At 49.4% G+C, this 22,536-nt stretch overlaps 1 protein-coding gene across 3 annotated transcripts in view; it reads right to left on the reverse strand.

The window, feature by feature from the left end:
* The window catches only part of LOC137424448 (tetraspanin-15-like), a 242,881-nt gene that overhangs the window by 70,296 nt on the left and 150,049 nt on the right, over positions 1 to 22,536 (reverse strand). For 2 of the 3 annotated variants that reach the window (XM_068111919.2, XM_068111916.2), the window contains one exon: positions 16,284 to 16,400. The exons of the other annotated variant lie outside the window; for it this stretch is intronic. In XM_068111919.2, the coding sequence (XP_067968020.1) occupies positions 16,284 to 16,400 (117 nt within the window). The remainder of the gene's footprint in view (positions 1 to 16,283; positions 16,401 to 22,536) is intronic. 3 annotated transcript variants of the gene reach the window in all.

A 22,536-nucleotide genomic window follows, 5' to 3' on the forward strand; every position in this document is an offset into this window, starting at 1 on the left:
TGTCGTATGCAGAAACAAACAAGTAGTAGTGATCATACAGTAGCCTTCAAATGATTATTCCCAAAAAGCTCCGAAAAGCTCTTATAGGCTCCGTGAAATGCTTCTAAAAGGCTCTAAAAAACCACTTCAATGGATAGCGCCTGTATGCAGATAGGGAAACAGAATGGACCTCGTCACACAGATAGTTCAGTCAATCAATGACCAAAAATATGCTAACCTCAAACAAATTGCAAAATAATGTATTTTAGTTGTTTCAATATAAGAACTGTTTCCTACATGACATATAAAAAGTCTAGAAACATTCAGCTTGGGGAACATTTTCAAAATTAGGTTTTCCTTGACCCACCCTGTATGTGGTTTTTAACCGCCTTGATATGAAACAGTCCGATTGTTATGGAATTTGATTATACATCACTGTGTTATCAGATTATCATTTCATCTATTAAACAGCCTAATCTCATTTCAAATAAACTTCTTCATAATGTGGACTACCTTTTTCACTTTCCTTTGCCTTAGGAATGTCTATGTTTCCCCCTGAAGGTCGGCTTGAAGGTCAACAGAAGGTGCATTTGAACAACTGATGCCACGACAGTCTCCACATCCAACTGAACACTGCAAACCATGTTTCTTGCAGTTGCAGCGTCGACTGTCACAATCTGTTTTACAGTTACATCTTATGATCTTCAGTAGTTTCTCTGGTGCTGGAGGCAAGTGGGTACGGATAGGCTGAAGTCTGTCACCGGCTGTAATCCATCCCCAGTCCTCTGGAATCAAATCCCCATCTTGCCCTATCCACTGCTGAACTTGCAAGTAAACACGCTGACTGTGGTGTCTGGCTGCTGCTGACGTTGGCGGTAAGACATGAACATGGACAAATGAGGTATTAGTCATGACTTTGCTGCAAAATTTCCTGCACCTCAATAGATCCAAGCCTTCCCCAGGATTACCATTATACAGACAGGTAAGTGCTTTCTCCCCAGCCACAACGACTTCCTCCTTTGATGCCTTTCTGGAAAATACTTCAGCTTGGTGCTTGAAATGAGGGTCACTTTTAAGTTTTCTCAATGCAGCTCCCTTTCCAATTCCATATAAACGAGATGTTGTATCACATCCTGTTATGCTATGAACAAATAGGAGCAAACAACATATTTCAGGGCCAAGTCTTTGCTTGATGCATCTGATGTTCCACACACGCTTTTTCTTAACAGCTGTTTGTTTGGCCTCCGACTTGAAGTAGATATCTCTTGAGCAGATGTCTGCATGGTAGCATAGAAGCAAAAGAAGATCGGTGTCTTCTCCAACTGTCACGTTTGCAGATGCTGATGACACTGTAGTCTGGACAATCAGCAGGTCAGCATCCCCAGTAGCATGAAACGTCTTGATTCCCTTTTCTTCCATCTTCTTGCTGAGCAGATTGATGAAACGTTGTTTGTTTGCAGAGTTGGTCAAAAACTGCTGCTTCTTGGATTTGAGATGCATATCCTCTGTGAATCTGACTTCAGGTCCGTATGTTCCACCAGTGCGTCGCATGTGAGCATGGTCTTTTGTGGATGGGCCATTACAATACCCATCGAAAACAACTGTGGGGTTTGAGTACTTCAAGACATACTCTACATACAATTTGCAGAGGGATGCAAAACTAGATCCTTGGGGCCATGGTATGCGTTGCAGCAGAAAACCACCGTCAAAAACATGATGCAGATCTTCTACGTTTGGTGCTGGCATGTCATATCCGGCTAAAGTCCATATTGCATCTGCAAGTGCTGGCTTCTGTGCCTCTCTGAAGAGACCAGATGAGTCAAACAATGAAGAAGGAAAGCTACAGAGTTCATAAGTGAAGACTTCCGAGATGTCATCAAAGAGGCCGTTAGCTGCTGTAATTAAACGTTGAAACAGGAGCTGAGGGTCAACCTGTACTGATTCTCCATCTATCTTCACTGCTGTCTTGGCTCCAAGGGTTACAGCTTGGTTTGCCTTCTTAAAGGTGTAGCTCTGTACATTCTGAGAAACCATTGATTTGAGGACACGAAGGCCAACTTATTTTGCTCTGTCAACATTTACACTTGCATCTGCTGTCACACCAGTTGCTATGTTCCGAAGGGTTGGATCCTCTGCAAATGGATTTCTATCCTCAAGGAAAGACAAAATTGTCTTGGTGTCATTGTAATCTCTAGATTTTCTTGCTGGCATGTCTTCTTTGTGCTGTTCACTTGTGTAGAATTCAGTGTCTGTAAACTGCTGCATGGCAATGTTGATGTCTGCACAAGCTGGTCTGGAGAGTAACCACTGTGCTCTCTGACATTCTGACATTCCGTGTCCTCTAGTCAATCCACCTGTTGTTTTAATGCTTCTCATTAAAACCTGCTCTATTACAAGATCTGTAGATAAGCCAGCCCAAAAACGATCACTTCTCCTGAGTACATGGTGTCCAGATTCAAAGCAGGTGTACACTTCAGGGTGATCTGCTTCTAGATTTTGCATATTTTGCAAGTACATGTAAGCTGATTTCACATAGAAATTGTGTCCAGCAGCAGCAAAATACGGCAACATGTCTTGTACAGACTGAAGATGAAGATGCCAGTTCCCTGTATGTTCTGCTTTTATAAACTTGTGGAGTATGTCTATCATATCCATGTACTGAAGCCAAAGAGATGGCGTGCGATGATGAATGAGTTCTACTTTTTCACACACAAGCTTTTCATTCATTTTGTCAACAACATTCTCCATACAGACTGACTCCGCAGTAACGTCTCCTTTCAGTGGATATTCATAGAGTTCAATACATTCTGACAAGACATTGTTGCTGGTTATCCTGGTAGGACCTTGAGCTGCTTCATCTTCAGAGACTATGACTTGAGGAATATCTGCAATATCTGGTTCCCCTAGGCGTAATATCAGAAACATCATGTTCATTTGAATCTCTGATGTCATTGGACATGTCGTCATGTTGATGCTCTTCAAACAAGGGTACTCTGAATGCCTTTGAAATCAGCATAGCATTAAGGGCCTTGTCAACCAAAAAGTGTCCCCTGACAGCCCTTGATACAGACTTGTATTAGCATAGCTTGAAAACCAAATTTCCTTCGATTTCAAACTATTTTGTATCTGACCTCTGCCGAAAAGTCGCACGCAAAATCCATCAAATTTATTTCGTTTTTAAAACTGTTTCCGCACTCTCGACTTTTCTAGACTTTTGATATATCATCAAGGCAATACTACAAAGCATGTTTATCAAAAAAGTATTTATTTTGCAATTTGTTTGAGGTCAAATTACAGATTGACTGGACTAAGATGCCCTCATGGTTCGGCATGACCCTCGCAACACAGTATGGGTCTCACAATGCAGATGCCCTCATGGTTCGGTATGACCCTCGCAACACGGAATGGGCCTCGTCACACAGATGCCCTCATGGTTCAGTATGACCCTCACAACGCAGTATGGGCCTCGCAATGCAGATGCCCTCATGGTTTGGTATGACCCTCACAACACAGTATGGGCCTCGCAACACAGATTCCCTCATGGTTCGGTATGACCCTCACAACGCAGTATGGGCCTTGCAACACAGATGCCCTCATGGTTCGGTATGACCCCCACAACGCGGAATGGGCCTCGTCACACAGATGGCCTCGTGTTTCAGTATGACCCTTGCAATGCAGTATGGGCCTCGCAACGCAGATGGCCTCGTGTTTCAGTATGACCCTTGCAATGCAGTATGGGACTCGCAACACGGAATGGGCCTCGTCACACAGATGGCCTCATGTTTGAGTATGACCCTTGCAATGCAGTATGGGCCACGCAACGCAGACGGCCTCGTGTTTCAGTATGAACCTCGCAACGCAGATGGTCTCGTGTTTCAGTATGAACCTCACAACGTAGTATGGGTCTCGTCACACAGATGGCCTCGTGTTTCAGTATGACCCTTGCAATGCAGTATGGGCCTCGTCACACAGATGGCCTCGTGTTTCAGCTTGAACCTCGCAACACAGTAATAGCTTGACAAGACGATTTAAGATTCGCAGCGTGCCGTAAATTTTACCCTTCGTAGAGTGCTGTAGGTTTCTCACAGAGCCGTTGGCAGCGTAAAAAGAGAGAAAAAGCCACCAACATCCACCCAAATAGCTCCGCCCAGGACAGCCACGCCAAGGACATCCGCGCCCAGGACATCCGCGCCCAGGACATCCGCGCCCAGGACATCCGCGCCCAGGACATCCGCGCCCAGGACATCCGCGCCCAGGACATCCGCGCCCAGGACATCCGCGCCCAGGACATCCGGGCCCAGGACATCCGGGCCCAGGACATCCGGGCCCAGGACATCCGGGCCCAGGCCATCCTGGCCCAGGACATCCGCGCCCAGGACATCCGCGCCCAGGACATCCGCGCCCAGGACATCCGCGCCCAGGACATCCGCGCCCAGGACATCCGCGCCCAGGACATCCGGGCCCAGGACATCCGGGCCCAGGACATCCGGGCCCAGGACATCCGGGCCCAGGACATCCGGGCCCAGGACATCCGGGCCCAGGCCATCCTGGCCCAGGACATCCGCGCCCAGGACATCCGCGCCCAGGACATCCGCGCCCAGGACATCCGCGCCCAGGACATCCGCGCCCAGGACATCCGCGCCCAGGACATCCGGGCCCAGGACATCCGCGCCCAGGACATCGGCACCCAGGACATCGGCGCCAAGGACATCGGCGCCAAGGACATCCGCGCCAAGGACATCCGCGCCAAGGACATCCGCGCCAAGGACATCCGCGCCAAGGACATCCGCGCCCAGGACATCCGCGCCAAGGACATCCGCGCCAAGGACATCCTCGCCCAGGACATCCTCGCCCAGGACATCCTCGCCCAGGACATCCGCGCCCAGGACATCCGCGCCCAGGACATCCGCGCCCAGGACATCCGCGCCCAGGACATCCGCGCCCAGGACATCCGCGCCCAGGACATCCGCGCCCAGGACATCCGCGCCCAGGACATCCGCGCACAGGACATCCGCGCACAGGACATCCGCGCACAGGACATCCGCGCACAGGACATCCGCGCCCAGGACATCCGCGCCCAGGACATCCGCGCCCAGGACATCCGCGCCCAGGACATCCGCGCCCAAGACATCCGCGCCAAGGACATCAGCGCCCAGGACATCCGCGCCCAGGACATCCGCGCCCAGGACATCCGCGCCCAGGACATCCGCGCCCAGGACATCCGGGCCCAGGACATCCGCGCCCAGGACATCGGCACCCAGGACATCGGCGCCAAGGACATCGGCGCCAAGGACATCCGCGCCAAGGACATCCGCGCCAAGGACATCCGCGCCAAGGACATCCGCGCCAAGGACATCCGCGCCCAGGACATCCGCGCCAAGGACATCCGCGCCAAGGACATCCTCGCCCAGGACATCCTCGCCCAGGACATCCTCGCCCAGGACATCCGCGCCCAGGACATCCGCGCCCAGGACATCCGCGCCCAGGACATCCGCGCCCAGGACATCCGCGCCCAGGACATCCGCGCCCAGGACATCCGCGCCCAGGACATCCGCGCCCAGGACATCCGCGCACAGGACATCCGCGCACAGGACATCCGCGCACAGGACATCCGCGCACAGGACATCCGCGCACAGGACATCCGCGCACAGGACATCCGCGCCCAGGACATCCGCGCCCAGGACATCCGCGCCCAGGACATCCGCGCCCAAGACATCCGCGCCAAGGACATCAGCGCCCAGGACATCCGCGCCCAGGACATCCGCGCCCAGGACATCCGCGCCCAGGACTTCCGCGCCCAGGACATCCGCGCCCAGGACATCCGCGCCCAGGACATCCGCGCCCAGGACATCCGCGCCCAGGACATCCGCGCCCAGGACATCCGCGCCCAGGACATCCGCGCCCAGGACATCCGCGCCCAGGACATCCGCGCCCAGGACATCCGCGCCCAGGACATCCGCGCACAGGACATCCGCGCACAGGACATCCGCGCACAGGACATCCGCGCCCAGGACATCCGTGCCCAGGACATCCGCGCCCGACTCGATCTGCCTAAAGGCTGAAGGGATTTAATTATTTAACCTACCAACGTCACATGACATTACACCATTGTTTCCAGGAAAGACAGGTGTGAAGCAAAGATGCATGCTCTTATGGACTCTCTTTCTGGTTTAAGTATGTGAATGACAACCGAAGGAAAGATAACAGGTATCGAATGGCTGGCCAATGCAGTTCGAGGTGTTGGACTATGCCAACAATTTAGCGCTCATCTCAAACATGTTTGGAAATATTCAAGAAAAGACAAAATGTTTAGGAGGAAAAGGCAAAAAATAGTCGACTTTAAAATTAATGTTGCCAAAACTCAATGCTGAACCTCAAGAAGATCTGCTTTTGAATGAAAGTATGATTGAAGGTGAAGAAGCATTTAAGTATTTCGGAACTATCTGTACTACAAGACGTGTGATGAAGGTTGTGGTCAAGTTTCATCAAAATCGTGTGTGCAATTTCAGAAAATAATTAAACAAAATAAATTCAACACTGGAATAAAAACAATGATTAAACATTGTTTTTCAAAGATAGTGTTAAATCTTGAGTTTGCATGACCTTCACCATCATGAGTTGGACTGATCATCCATAATGGAAGCTGTGGTTGGCATTGTTCTGACTCTGGATGGCATGACGTCATCACAAGGATTTTTGCTGGACTAGATCACATGGTTAGCTCTGTGATTAATGTTTGTGTAATTGGTGACATTAACCTTGCAATTCATGTTTTAAAGTTATTGTCAGCTTCATCAACACGGTAGCTGCTATCTTGGTTAAGCCGTCATTAAACATTTTAACATGAATTGCAAGTTTAATGAGACTATTATTACAACTGATGTTACATCTTAATTTTTAAATCAAAAATAACAAAAGTTTACCTCTCTGCCAAATTTCGTCCAAATCCATCCACAACTTTTTGTGATATCTTGTTCACAGACAGACAAACAGACCAATGAAAAATCGGTCAGAGACCGAGGACTTGCCGGAATGTACTTTTTTATTGGCCATTTAGGACAAATATGGCGGCCGAACCACGTGACCGATGATGTCATCATTAACATATTTTATTCCACGTGGAGAGTTGTTTACAATGAGCCATACCTCAATTTTTTCTATTCAGGACTTTTGGAGATGTGGAGGTGCAGAGTTTTTCGGTTTTTCCAAGATGGCGGCCGAACCACGTGACTGATGACATCATTAACATATTTTATTCCCCATGGAGAGTTCTTTACAATGGGCCATGTCTCAATTTTTTCTATTCAGCACTTTCGGAGATATGGAGGTGCATAGTTTTTCGGATTTTCCAAGATGGCGGCCGAATCACGTGACCGATGACGTCATCATTAACATATTGTATTCTCCATGGAGAGTTCTTTGCAATGAGCCATGTCTCAATTTTTTCTATTCAGTACATTCAGAGATATGGATGTGCAAAGTTTTTCGGTTTTTCCAAGATGGCGGCCGAACCACGTGACTGATGACGTCATCATTAACATATTTTATTCCCCATGGAGAGTTCTTTACAATGAGCCATGTCTCAATTTTTTCTGTTCAGGACTTTCGGAGATATGGAGGTGCAAAAATTTTCGGTTTTTCCAAGATGGCGGCCGAACCACGTGACTGATGACGTCATCATTAACATATTTTATTCCCCATGGAGAGTTCTTTACAATGAGCCATGTCTCAATTTTTTCTGTCAGCACTTTGAGATATCGAGGTGCAAAAATTTTCGGTTTTTCCAAGATGGCGGCCGAACCACGTGACCAATGACGTCATCATTTGGGCACAGTCTATTCCAGGGCAAGACCAATATGTGTGCAAAGTTTGGCGATTCTCCGTGCAACGGTGTAGACGCAGTGCTGCAAACAGACAGACAGACAAACAGACAAACAGACAGACAAACGAACAGATCAACATACTTGCCGGAATCTTTTCCGGCAAGTAACAAACAGACAGATAGGGGTGAAAACATAACCTCAATCCACTTTCGGTGGCAGAGGTAATCGAGTAATTATGTCTCTACTATTGGAATTGTAGACGGTGGCTTGCAAACCGAGCCTCAAGGGCGGTGTACAGAAGCGTTTTTAAAAATAATAAATACAAGGCGCAGGGAGGTGAAATTCGCTGCACGTGATGTGTAACATGCGCAGAGTAAAACGCATGTTCATTTACATCTGTATGATGTCTAATAAATAAAAAAGATAAAAGCACACCTGACTCTAGGCCGAGGATTCAGACTTTGGCATGCTCACGAGGCTTCACCGTCGAATAAACTGTTCCAACCCGTCATATTTGATGGGCTTTTATACTAGTTTGTGCATATTTTGCGCGTTTCCATATCTAGTCATACTCCAAGAGTGAGAGGATTTGTTTTCAGAATCGGCATCGTTTCCCACGCCGCAATACCCCCTCCTTCTGGCAAGGGTTGGTGGTTATGCGACTTACACTATTCCACGTGTACAGATGAAAATCACAAGTCGTGTCCCCATACTCATGGAGAGGGGGGGGGGGGGGGGACAAGGGGGATTTATGTAATGCCCATTATCTGACCCTGGGTTAATGGCTTAGAGGTACCCACACTCACCTTGAAGCCATCTAGTCTGGGTTTGAATCCTAACCCAACTATGAACTATCATCCTGGTGCTACGCAAGCACAGGCCGTTAAACAGGTGCCCCATCTCCCGGTATTAGTTAGTGGACGTTAAAGACCCCATGGTGTCCTTTGTGAAGAGTACGTGAGCTACCGCCGGTTCCATGACCAAATTCCATATTCCTGCCCTAACTACTGCTGGGAATGCGATGGCAAACCACCCAGCATATATCCCATGGTAAGGATGCCCTGTGAAGAGTATGGTCCATCAGAGAGAGAGAGAGAGAGAGAGAGAAAGACCCTGGGTACCCCAAGCACCAATGCATAATTTGGTGGAGGTGGGCCGAGTCATTTGATTCCAAAAGGGAAATATATATAGACATTGAAAGACACAGAACTGCACACTACTAAGAGCAGTGTCAGCTGCTACGCTGCTACTCTACAACATTCAGCAAACAAAGCTTTTTGTGACGAGGCCAGCACTCCCCTTGGGAAGGAATCAATCAGCGGACACATTCATGGCTCACTGGTCTTCATCAGCATGGAGTGGATTTCCCCCCAAGATTGATAGTCCTTGAGCCAACCGGCCATATTTTGAAGTGAATGCTCCGGCGGGGGGAGTAATTCTCATTATGATTTTCCATTAGACCAATGTCTCAAGTGTCAGAAAAGGTGTGATGGACATCTGAGAACGGTAGCTTAGTGCCCGGATGGACGCCATCTTTGAAACCACCCAGCTCGAAAATGCCCATTTGGTGGGGTACATTGTTGCACGTGTATCTGGACTTCTATACTAGCTATCGATGTGCGGTTGACGACTAAATATACGTCCGATGTGTACCGTCTAAATAAAAAATAATATGAAGCATTTTGTTTTAGATTAATTATTATAAAAATCAATTATCGAAAAAAAATCATATATTTTTCAATATTTTATTATTAGACTTGTACTTTTTTTAGTGAAACAACACTGGTATGATTTTCCAAATTATGCATTGTGCTACACCGTTTATCTGTCTATAAAAATAACTCAAAAACTAAAACATATCATCCACCACGAGTTTACACAAAAAATATATGAAAAGGCGTGCACTTTCCACAAACCGAAACTATGTCAGTTGGAATTTCCCGCCGATAATCAACCCACAGAACCCAGTGCCGAAAGTGACGTCAGTCTATTCTATATCTATATTCTATATTCTATATCTCAGTCTGAGATTTGTTGCGGTGACCTGATTAATTTCTGAGGGGGGGGGGGGGGGGTGGGTGGCTTAAGAACTAAATATGAACATGTTAGATGGCGCCACATACAACTCTATTATAGAGTTGTATTGTGGCGCCATCTAACATGTTCACTGACTTGGATGAGTATGTCTATGTAAGCTGGCGAGCTTTTCGGATATCGGAGTAATCTAACGTCAGTCTTTTTGTTCTTTCAGCTGAGATGGCCGGTGTCGAGGCGAAACGGGCGAAGATTGAACCTGAGTCCGGAACGTGCATCCTGTGCAGCAAGAAGTCGCCACTCTCTGAACTAAGCAAGGCAGCGGGCAACAGTTCTTGGAAGACATTGTGTGACGCAGCCGCAGTTAGAAACTTTTATCCAATTCTAAAGCTAGTCCAAGAAGGCGCAGTTGAACTTCCTAATATTCCAATATTATACCATAGGGCTTGTAGATCAGACTTCACTCACAAAAACCACCTAGCTACTTTGACCAATGCAGCTAGAAGTTCTTCAGTTGATACTGGCGATGCGGTGCGACGGCGATCATCACGGGAAGAGACAGGATCAACTTCAACGGTCTACGATGATAAATGCATTTTTTGCCAGCGTGCTTCAAAATTCATAAAAGGCAGTCGTACCCGTGAAACAGTTGTCTTGGCTGTTGAACTTCGAGCAGATAAGACAATAAGAGATGCTGCGACAGCTCGCAATGATGAGAGAGTTTTGGCATTGACTACACGAGATATGGTTGCAGCTGAGGCTCACTACCACTTCTCCTGCTATAGAAACTACACACGGCCCCAAAAACCTCAAGTAGAAACTGACATTGAAGATAATATCGAGAAAAAAGAAATGATATGATGTATATTCAATTTCATTCGCACTGACTTGTTCTTGAACCCGAGGATTGTTCCAATAGTTGATGTTGCAACAGATATCCTGTCTTCAGATACATTTTCAGTTGATGTTCGTGACTCCATCAAGAAGAATCTGCAGCGCACATTACAAAGAGAGTTTGGAGAATCGCTCATCTTCTTCAATGTGAAACACCGTGTATACTTGATGCCCGATAATCTGACAAAGTGAGAGATTGCTGCAGAGTGCGTAAACCTGAAAGCAGAAGTGAAAGCATTTGAACGAACGGACGGTGAAAGTAACATTGTGCGTGCAGCTACTTCACTGCGACACCAGATCAAAGATGCTCATTACAATGAACGTTGGCCGCCTCAGCCAGCAGAACTCACTTCAGATTACGTGAAGATACCAGATTCTCTTCGTGTATTTCTGCATACTTTGATTTGCGGGAGTGGGGGTAGCTCTGCGCGTGCCGACACACTGGTATGGTCGATGGCTCAATATATCATCAATGCTGTACACCGGGGTACCATCAGAACATCGAAGCATGTCCTACTTCCGTGGGTCATGAAAACGCTCACCGGTAATACAGAGGTCATCAGAATATTGAATCGACTCGGGCACGGATGTTCGTACACAGTTCTGGAAGAAATCGAGACAGCGCTATGCATAGACAAATTAGCAAGTGTGGAGAAAGATACAGTACCACTTCCGTCACATGTGCACCCTTCGGTCCCGACTGTATTAGCATTCGATAACATCGACAGGCTAGAGGAATCGCTGAGTGGTGGCGGAACATCGCATCGCGTCAACGGTATCATCGTCCAACCGAAGTCGCAGTCGTGTTTGCCGCCCCAACCTCCATCGGCAGTATCCAAAGCAGATAAGAAGCGATCTATCCCGTCATCCAGCGATTTAGTTCCAATATACAGCGGTGGGAAACGAGAGGGCCCACCTGCAATCAAGCCTGCAGATCTTTCTGACACTCTTGCAGGCGCAACATCCCTTGCGCAGCGCCGAAATCACGTATGGATTATGACTCGCATGCTGGAACCATGCGACCAGACAATCAGTTCGTGGACTGGTTTCAACATCATGACTAGAGATCGTGTTCAGGTGACGGAAGATGTAGTTGGCTACCTGCCGACTATAAACGCGCCTGCCACAGATATGGCAACAGTGCAAGAAATCCTCAGAGAAGCTCTGAACATCATGTCATCACTTCAGCTTGAGCGTATACCGGTGGTGCTAGACCAGGCACTATTTGCTAAGGCGACCGAAATAGCATGGAAAGATGTCGATCGATATGGAAGAATCGTGCTCATGATGGGGAACTTCCATACCATCTGTAACTTCATGTCGAGCATTGGGAAAATGTTTGGAGATGCAGGCCTTCGGGATGTAGCTGTTGAGTCAGGAGTAATCGCTGAAGGTTCCATCAACAGGGTTCTGGAAGGCAAGCAATACAACCGTGCTGTGCGACTCCACAAGTTGATGTACGAGGCACTAATGCGCATCATTTGGAAGGGCTTCCAGGTGTGGATAGAAAGCAATCATCCTGACAAGGAACCCCAGATTCGAAGCACTGACCTCAAAATTCGCAGCATCAAGGAGGATGTTTGCCACGAGACTCTCGCTGCTGCTCTCGATGATGATTCATGTGTACAGAGCTTTGACATGTTCGCGAAATACCTACATTTTCTGCGAACCAAACATGGAGACCTGGCTCGCTTCTGGATGATGTATATTGATATGGTAGAGACCCTGCTGGGGTTGATTCGTGCGGATAGAGAAGGCGACTGGATGCTTCACTTGGCTTGTGTCAGAAGAGTGATCCCTTGGTGTTTCGCAATGAACAAGGTGAACTATGCTAGATATCTACCAGTGTACTATGCACAGATGACGCAACTCCACGAAACATGCCCCGAGTTGTACAGGCATTTCAATTTCTGGCGGAGTCGTGGAAACATGAAACAAATCGCGAAAAGCTAGGCAACAGAACACTGTATGTCACCTGTGGTGAAAAATGTCTGGTACTGACCCGCGATAGGTGGAAGTTGGTGCAAGCACTCGAATGTAGCCACGAGGAAGCAGACACGCGTATGTTTCTCCACGCAAAGCACGCCGCTACCCACTACAAGACGATCATCTTAGTGGCAGATGACACCGACGTTCTGATCATCAGTCTTCATCTCAGCAGAACCATCGATAGTCAGCTCTTCATCAGACGAGGAACAAAGGTTCGAGTCAGAATGATCGACGTTGGAAAGTTGGCTGCGGTATTGGGGTCTGGAGTTTGCAGTGCATTGCCAGGGCTTCATGCATGGAGCGGGTGTGACACTGTGAGTGCTCTGGCTAGCCAAGGAAAGATAAAGGCTTTGAAGCTTGTGCAAGCGAATGAGCTGTATCTTCAAGCATTCACAGATCTGGGATCTTCGTGGAATGTACCAACAGACGTCTTCAATAGCATTCAGGCCTTCACGTGTCAGCTGTACGCCAAGAACACAAAGATCGTCGGTGTTAATTCGCTCCGTTATCACATGTTCTGTGCAAAGAAGGGCCAGATCGAATCTGGACAATTGCCGCCTTGTGAAGACTCCTTGATGCAGCATACGCTTAGGGCCAACTATCAGGCGGCTATCTGGCGACGCAGCCTTGAAAACCTACCAGACGTCCCAACACCATCAGCAGGACATGGTTGGGAACTCGATGATGGCGGTTCGCTCACAATCCGATGGATGGCGGGTCTACCAGCTCCAGATGTCGTCTTGAATCTCATCTCATGCATATGCAGAAGGACGTGTCGACCGTCAGATTGCTCCTGCATACTGAATGGGTTGAAGTGCACTGTTGTGTGTAAGCTGCAGGGATGCTCCAACATGGTGCAGGATGATGCTATCGTGGCTCAGGATGCCAATGACTCTGATGGCGACTCTGATGATTAACTTTGTGTGCACTGTATATTGTATAGCATATGTTGTTCTCTATTATAATGCAGGCCAAATTGCCTGAAAATCTTTATAGACAGATAAACGGTTTAGCAAAATGTATAATTTGGAAGATCATACCGGTGTTATTTGACTAAAACATGACATGTTCAATGATACCTCCGCTTGCTTATTAGGAATATACATCGTATGGTGTTAAAATCAGCTCCATACGTCTTTCCAAACTCTAGTAATGAATAATTAATATAATTGGCGGCCATTTTGAAATCCAAGATGGCCACCAAAGTGCAGATTTCCTATGTAACAATTTCCGCCTGCTTATTAGATATCGTATGGTGTTAAAATCCTCTCCGTACGACATTCCTAACTTGCGTTATCGTCAGAATAGATAATGCCAGCGGCGGCCTAAGTCATTTTATGCCTCTTTACATTTATTTGTTGTAAACTCGTGGTGGATGATATGTTTTAGTTTTTGAGTTATTTTTATAGACAGATAAACGGTGTAGCACAATGCATAATTTGGAAAATCATACCAGTGTTGTTTCACTAAAAAAAGTACAAGTCTAATAATAAAATATTGAAAAATATATGATTTTTTTTCGATAATTGATTTTTATAATAATTAATCTAAAACAAAATGCTTCATATTATTTTTTATTTAGACGGTACACATCGGACGTATATTTAGTCGTCAACCGCACATCGATAGCTAGTATAGAAGTCCAGATACACGTGCAACAATGTACCCCACCAAATGGGCATTTTCGAGCTGGGTGGTTTCAAAGATGGCGTCCATCCGGGCACTAAGCTACCGTTCTCAGATGTCCATCACACCTTTTCTGACACTTGAGACATTGGTCTAATGGAAAATCATAATGAGAATTACTCCCCCCGCCGGAGCATTACTTTTGGTCTGGCTCAAGGACTATGAGCTGACAAGCAGTTTCCTGTCGTCCAATATCAAAATGCTCCTTTCCAATGGAATGGTGACTGTGAACCCATGTGTGCCATACCAGTACTTGCTGCAAAGCTTCTGACAAATAGGGCTGGTTGCCATTCACACACCCTATGTATTCATCCATTACACAGTTACAAGAACATTAGACAAGGATTAGGAATTGTAGCCAGGAAATAAGATATTCCAGTTAAAAAGAAACTTCCAGCTTTAGTTAGTGTGAAAGACACAGAACGTCCCACAAATAAGAGCAGTATACAACAAACGACAACAGGCATTTTAAGGCCATTTTCCCTGCTAGAGCGAAGATTAGCCTTGCGGGCCCCATGACAATCTTCTCCATTTTACCCTATTTTCTGCATTTCCACTTGTTAACCCCCTTGCCCGCATTTCTTCTTCCACCACCTTTAGCCAAGTCTTTCTCGGTCTTCCCCATCCTCTACGTCCTTCTACCTTCATTTCCATCACTCTTCTCAACCAGTCACTTTCATCCTTCCTCAACACATGACCAAACCATCTCAACCTGTTCCTCTTCACAGCATCAATCACAGGCTCTATTCCCATCATCTTTCGCAATTCATCATTCGTCTTCCTCTCTTTCAACGATACTCCACACATCCACCGAACCATTCACATTTCCACCCTTTCCAGCCTTCGTTGCTGCTCTACGTTCATTACCCATGCCTCGCTCCCATAAATCACAACACTTCTCACACATGCAGCATACACCTTTCCCTTCAGCTTCAACGACACTCCCCTCCTCGTCAGCATGCTACTCAGTTCCCGAAACTTCTTCCATGCACATCTCACTCTAGCAACCGTTGCCGAGTCTGATCCACCTTCTCCATTCAGCATGTCTCCGAGGTAGCAAAATGTTTTCACACTTTCCAGCTTCATGCCGTCTCCAAGATCCAACTCAACATTTCCTCCATCTGCAGCTCCCTCTGTGCACACCTTACACTTGAATGTAGCTGCCACACTGGTTAATGACCCTCTCAGACCACTGCATTTTTGATGAACCCACTCAGCGCACATTGTACATTGAATGGAGTTCACTCCGACACCCTTCCTGCACACAGCACATGGCCACTTCCCAGTTTTTTTCCACCTCACCACATGCTTTATCACTTGCCATCACCTTCGTTTTTAGGATATTCACCTTCAGACCTTTTGTCTCCATACATTCCTTCCACTTGTTCATCTTCTCATTAACATTAACAGAAATAACATTCACGTCCATACATTATATGTAATCAGTTGATGAAGCATGTTGTGTCGCAAAACAAAGGACAAGACCAGAACTGAAAGACAAAAAGACGTTCGTGCATGCGTATAATTTCATGACTAGTCGAATTTGGTAGCGCATATTGCAACGGATATCCTCATGATTCTACATGTCGCAGCTGGTGACCACACTGTGGTCATTTTTCTCTTGTTAAACTTCAATTTCCTTGCTGCTCCCAAAAATGTTGTGTGAAACACAGACAGGTTAAGGTGGGAGGCATTTCCTGCTGGCTAGGATGCCCAGAGCAATGGCTTGTGTGGCATTTGCGGCATTTGCTTCCCAGTGACACACGACAATAAGGGTGTCTCATCTCAACACACACACACACACACACACACACACACACACACACACACACACACACACACACACACACGCACACACACACCTACACCTAGGTGTACCTGTGCTACATTGCAACAAGAGAAGGGAACTCCACACGCAGCCTGGCCAGGTGAGGAACAGTTGTGATATTCATTCACTGCCCAGTCTCTGAAGTCGTCGGCACCACAACATCGGAACTATTGATACAGGTGAGAAAAGAGAAAGAGAACAGTGATAAAATTATTGTAACAATAATGAGTACAATGTGGAACTGAAGCACACAATACATACACAGAACAAATTGCTTCTTCTTCTTCCTCCTCTTCTTCTTCTTCTGTATCATTAATTTACCCAGTCTGCTCAATTTGCTTTGCCAAATGTAAAGTATAACAACAAATACAAGTTTTGTATAACAAGAAAAGCTTTGGAGCAGATGTCGAGTAAATCAATAATTATTCCTTGCAGACAAACTGTGAGCACGAGATGAAAGTTTGCATATTTACCAACGCATGATGTAAACAGCCGACTACCATAGGTCTCCATCCCCTGGTTATTATCAACTCGTAACTCCTCAAAAAAAAAAATCAAAATCCTTTATCAAATCGCCTTGTGGACATTTAGGCTGTAAAAGCAACTTTTTACTTCTGATACTTACGGTGTAAAGCCTGGTGTTGGGCTAGCGGCTAGGGTGCCGGCTTGGGATCCTAGGATCCTGGGTTCGAATCCCGGTCGATCGCTGAATTAACGCCAGGGGCGTTGACTCAGCCTGTCATCCTTCCGAGGTCGGCTAATTGAGTACCAGTTCACTGGTAATTCCTTGCTTGTCGTAAAAGGCGACAAAAAGGGTTGGTGGCAGGAAGGGCATCCGGCCGTAAAACATTGGTTCAAAAAGGGGACCAAAAAAACAACAACAACCACGGTCCCCGAAAAAGGCCAACCCCCGCTTTGCGGGGAAAAATGGCCTGTAAATGTTTTTTTTTGTTGTTGTTTTTTTTTCTTTGTTTTTATTTTTACTTACGGTGGACGGCAGTTATGTTTTCACGCCTGTCTGTTTGTCTGTCTGTGAGCAGGATATCTCAAAACGCTAAGGACCGATTCGGACAAAACTAGGTGGATGAGTTAGTTAGGTGAGAAGAACAAGTTGATTCGATTTTGGTTCAGGTCCGGATCCAGATCCGGCCTACCAGTGGGATACAAAGCGTGAACTGTTCAGCCTGGTATCACAGATTTTCTTCCCCAGATTGCTGGCACAGGTTATGTTGAATGTGGAAGGAAGAAAACTTCCAGCAACATGAACAAGTAATCCTGTAGCGGCTACCGCTGTGTTTACACAATCGCCTTGCACCTACCAAGGACGCGGAGCGATCACCATGCCAGGCTCGTACAGGACGCCCGGGCAGGCCCGCGCTCAACTTGCCAGGCCTCGGCCGGGACGCCCGGGCATGCCCGGGCATGCCCGCCCTCGACTTGCCAGGCTGCGGCCAGGACGCCCGGCCACGCCCCCTCTCGCCTTTCCCGGGCAAACGCTCCGGGATAATGTGTGTATATATATTGCTGCCCGATAAACGGGCTTTTCAGAGTACCCGAGTTGTTTTGTGACAATAAAGAAACTCGGACGAATTCCAGCTTTTTGTCGCGTCCATTCTTCCGATTGACGTGGGAGCACAGCCCCTACATTGGTGACCTACCGACATGGACATGGCAGTTGCCCTTAAACTGCCTACCTTCTGGGAGGCTCACGCGGCGGTTTGGTTCGCCCAGGCGGACTCCCTGTTCGCCCTGGGAGGCATCACGGCCGACGACACCCGCTTCCACCATGTGGTAGCAGCGCTCGGTTCAGCCACCGCGGCCCGCGCCCTGAGCCTCCTCGAGAGCCCGCCAGCCGTTGACAAATACGGCGCGATTAAAAAGCTCCTCCTCGAAGCTTTCGCCCTCCCATCGGCGGAACGCGCACGGCGCCTGCTCGACCTGCCCGAGCTCGGCGACACGCGCCCGTCCGAGCGAATGGACTACATGCTTTCGCTGCTCGGCGAGCACTCTCCGGCATTCCTGTTCCAGGAGCTGTTCCTCCGTCAGCTGCTTAGCCCGGTACGCCTCGCCCTGGCAAGCATGACATCGTCTGGTCCGCAGCAATGGACGCGGCCTTCCAAAGCTCAAAGCGGGCCCTCGCTGACGCAACACTGCTCGCTCACCCGGTGCTCAACGCTCCCGTCGCCCTCACCACGGATGCCTCCGACTACGCGGTGGGCGCCGTACATGAGCAATGGGTGAACGGGGTTTGGCAGCCACTCGCTTTTTTCAGCCGGCAGCTCCGGCCGAACGAGCTCAAATACAGCACGTTTGACCGTGAGCTCCTCGGGCTACACCTGGCCGTTCACCATTTCCGCCACCTCCTGGAGGGCCGACCCTTCACGGCGTTCGTCGACCACAAGCCGTTGGTTTACGCAATGGCCAAGGTCACGGAGCCGTGGTCGGCCCGCCAACAGCGCCACCTCTCTGCCGTGTCGGAGTTTACCACGGACATCCGGCACGTCGCCGGCAAAAACAACGCCGTGGCCGACTGTCTTTCTCGGGCCAGCGCGAATGCGGTCCACCTCGGCGTGGTCTTCGCGCTTACGGCGGCGGACCAAACCACCGACACCACGGTGCAAGCCCTCCGGGCGGCGGACACGGGCCTCCGCCTGGCCGACATCCCCTTCGCGTACACTGTCCTGCTCTGCGACGTCTCCCAAGGCCAGCCTCGCCCCATCGTGCCCGTTACCTGGCAACGCCGCATCTTCGCCTCCCTCCACGGCCTTTCCCACCCGGGCCGGAAAGCTTCCCAGAAGCTGGTGTCGGCGCGATTCGTCTGGCACGGCCTTCGACGGGACGTCCGCGATTGGACCAACACCTGCACGGCCTGCCAACAGGCCAAGGTCCACCGACACACCCAGGCCCCGCTGGCACCTTTCACCGTGCCCGAACGACGTTTCGACCACGTCAACGTGGATCTGGTTGGCCCCCTCCCCCCATCACGGGGGTTCACACACCTGCTCACCATGGTGGACAGGACCACCAGGTGGCCGGAGGCCGTTCCCCTCATCTCCACCACCACCGCCGACGTGGCGCAGGCTTTCATCGCCACCTGGGTCGCCCGCTTCGGCGCACCGGCGGACATCTCGTCAGACCGCGGACCGCAGTTCACCTCCGAGCTGTGGGGAGCGGTCGCCCGCAACCTGGGGGTCAAGCTCCACCGTACTACGGCCTACCACCCCCAAGCCAACGGGTTGTGCGAGCGATTCCACCGCTCCATGAAGGCCGCGCTCATGGCCGGCCTTCAACACGGCGGTTGGGCCGACCGGCTGCCATGGGTCCTTTTGGGCCTCCGCACGGCGCCCAAGGAGGACCTCCGGGCGTCCACCACCGAGCTTGTCTACGGCCAGGCGCTACGCGTCCCGGGCGAATTCGTGCCCGACGCTACCAGTCCCTGGTCCGCAGCTCACCAGTGCTCGGACCTCCAGGAGGCCGCCCGACGGTTTGCCCCCGTGCCAACATCCCACCACGGTGACCCCCAGTCCTACGTCCCCCCCAGCGCTTCACACAGCGGAGTACGTTTTTGTGCGTCATGACGCACATCGGGGGCCACTCTGGCCGCCGTACGATGGGCCCTTCCAGGTCCTGCAACGGGACGACAAGTCGTTCGTCATCGACATCGGCGGCAGGTCGGACCGGATTGCGGTGGACCGCCTCGAGCCGGCGCACGTGGACATCGAAAAACCGCCACGGTTGGCCCTTCCGCCACGGCGAGGCCGCCCCCAGTCCACGGTGCCCCCCACTCGACCACCCACCACCACACCGGACCCCCCCCCACGACCCACCAGAGGTCGCTTCGGCCGGGTCATCAGGACCCCCCTCAAATTGACCCTGCCGGTGCAAGTCGATTCTGGGGGGACGTGTGTAGCGGCTACCGCTGGGTTTACACAATCGCCTTGCACCTACCAAGGACGCGGAGCGATCACCATGCCGGGCTCGTACAGGATGCCCGGGCAGGCCCGCGCTCAACTTGCCAGGCCTCGGCCGGGACGCCCGGGCATGCCCGGGCACACCCAGCCATGCCCGCTCTCGACTTGCCAGGCCGTGTCTGGGACGCCCGGGCATGCCCGGGCATGCCTGCCCTCGACTTGCCAGGCCGCGGCCAGGACGCCCGGCCACGCCCCCTCTCGCCTTTCCCGGGCAAACGCTCCGGGATAATGTGTGTATATATATTGCTGCCCAATAAACGGGCTTTTCAGAGTACCCGAGTTGTTTTGTGACAATAAAGAAACTCGGACGAATTCCAGCTTTTTGTCGCGTCCATTCTTCCGATTGACGTGGGAGCACAGCCCCTACAATCCAATATATGTCACTCACTTGCTTTTGCCCTTGTTTTTATCCATGACTGACCACTCGTTTTTGCATTGTGTTTATGCATAGGGCTGCCGAAGCAGTTTCTAGGCCATTGGGCACGATCCTGGATGGGTCACCACTACGACGCAGTATCCATGACTAAGGTGGCCCAATGCTTACAGTCTTAACCCACTAAATCCATCTTTGTTTTTTGCTGCGATATGATTGCCCAAAGTGGTTTAATATTTTGTATTTCCAGATATTGTGGCTCTCCCTTGAGCCCTCCGGGCTTTTCCCTGGTGTTGGGCTAGCGGCTAGGGTGCCGGCTTAGGATCCAAGGATCCTGGGTTCGAATCCCGGTCGATCGCTGAATTAACGCCAGAGGGATTGACTCAGCCTGTCATCCTTCCGAGGTCGGCAAATTGAGTACCAGTTCACTGGTAATTCCCTGTTTGTCGTTAAAGGCGGCAAAAAGGGTTGGCGTCAGGAAGGGCATCCGGCCGTAAAACATTGCTTCAAAAAGGGGACGGAAAAACAACAACCACGGTTCCCGAAAAAGGCCAACCCCCGCTTTGCGGGGAAAAATGGCCTCTAAAGGTGTTTTTTTTTTCTTTTCCTTTGAGCCCTCCGAGGCTGTTCATCCACTAATGAACAGTCCGAATCCTCCTCGATTCCTCGCACAGCGATGATGGCTCACGGCTGGCTCTCCAAGCAAAATAGGAAGCACGTACAAGGTCCCAAGTGGTGATGAACAGCATAATCCCTCATAAAATGCAGCACAGCCAAATTAAGTCTTTATAATATGTGTGCGCAGGTCAGTGGTGCGAGTGTGTGTTCATGCAAATGTGCCGCCTCACTCTCCATTTGATTTCCAGGACGATCCCAATGCCCAGCTCCACTTTCTCCTTTGGTCCCACCAAAAACTCCCTAGAAACGCCCCCTCCGCCTCTCCCCCTACCCCCCTTCATTGGCAGTGCCATTCCCTTCATTACCAATTCTCCTTGGTCTTAAATGTTCATATGACATTGAAAGGCATTGCCTCCCCTCCAAACCATTAACTTTCTGTTCAAGAATTTTCACAATGTCCAACCTTTAAACAGCTAGAAGAAAGAAAGGTTCAAGGCCTGTTGTTAACTAATTAAACAACACATGAATTTCCATAAATAGGAAATGCAAAATGGCTCAGCAATTGCTTATTAAAAATTACAACGTTCTGATATTTCAAACTGTAATATTCCGCAGTTAATGAACAGCGAGGACAATTGCTGCAACCTCCACCCGGATCATAGCTTTCAACTAGAACTCAATTAACCAATAGGCCTGGGAGGGTAATCCAAATAGTTGTCCCTTTAAACTCCGCAACGAGAGTGGAACAATACAATCGTGGAAAAGGAAACCAGTATCAACTTGGGATTCTCTCTCAGGTTGACAGGGCAGACGGGTAGCATGAGAGCTTCGATGACAGGGGTTGGAGGGGGTGGTTGGGTACAGGGCACAATTATCACATATTGCCGCATCGACGGAGATACAGCAGATTTGATGTTCAGGTCAGCTTAATCCTCCCCAGGAGGGTGATTGTGCGCATCCTGATATAAATGGATGGCTAATCCAGAGGCTGTTGGGCGAACCCGGCCCCTCTCAAAGGCAAGAAGGGGAAGTAATGCTGGTGCAGCGAAGCCTCTGAGAGAGACAGCAGCGGAGGGTTCTTTGCTTTCCAAATTGCCGGGAGAACCACAATCTCCTGGGTAATACCCTCTTGCTGCTGGTCCCTCTTCACCAAACTCAAATCTCTGCAGGTGCGAATGTGGCCTGTGCCATCTTATCGGTTGCCAACACATTGAAGACAGGTCACACTTGGCTTACTGACTTCCTTTACTCTTGTAGCAAACATGTCGCTCTCAACAGAATCCTCCCATCCCCTCTCCCTGTCAAGGCTAGAGTGACATAAGACCGTGTTCTGGACCCCAT

The sequence above is a fragment of the Myxine glutinosa genome, chromosome 4 (genome assembly GCF_964187855.1).
Source record: "Myxine glutinosa chromosome 4, kmMyxGlut1.1, whole genome shotgun sequence".
NCBI classification, from domain to species: Eukaryota; Metazoa; Chordata; class Myxini; order Myxiniformes; family Myxinidae; genus Myxine; species Myxine glutinosa.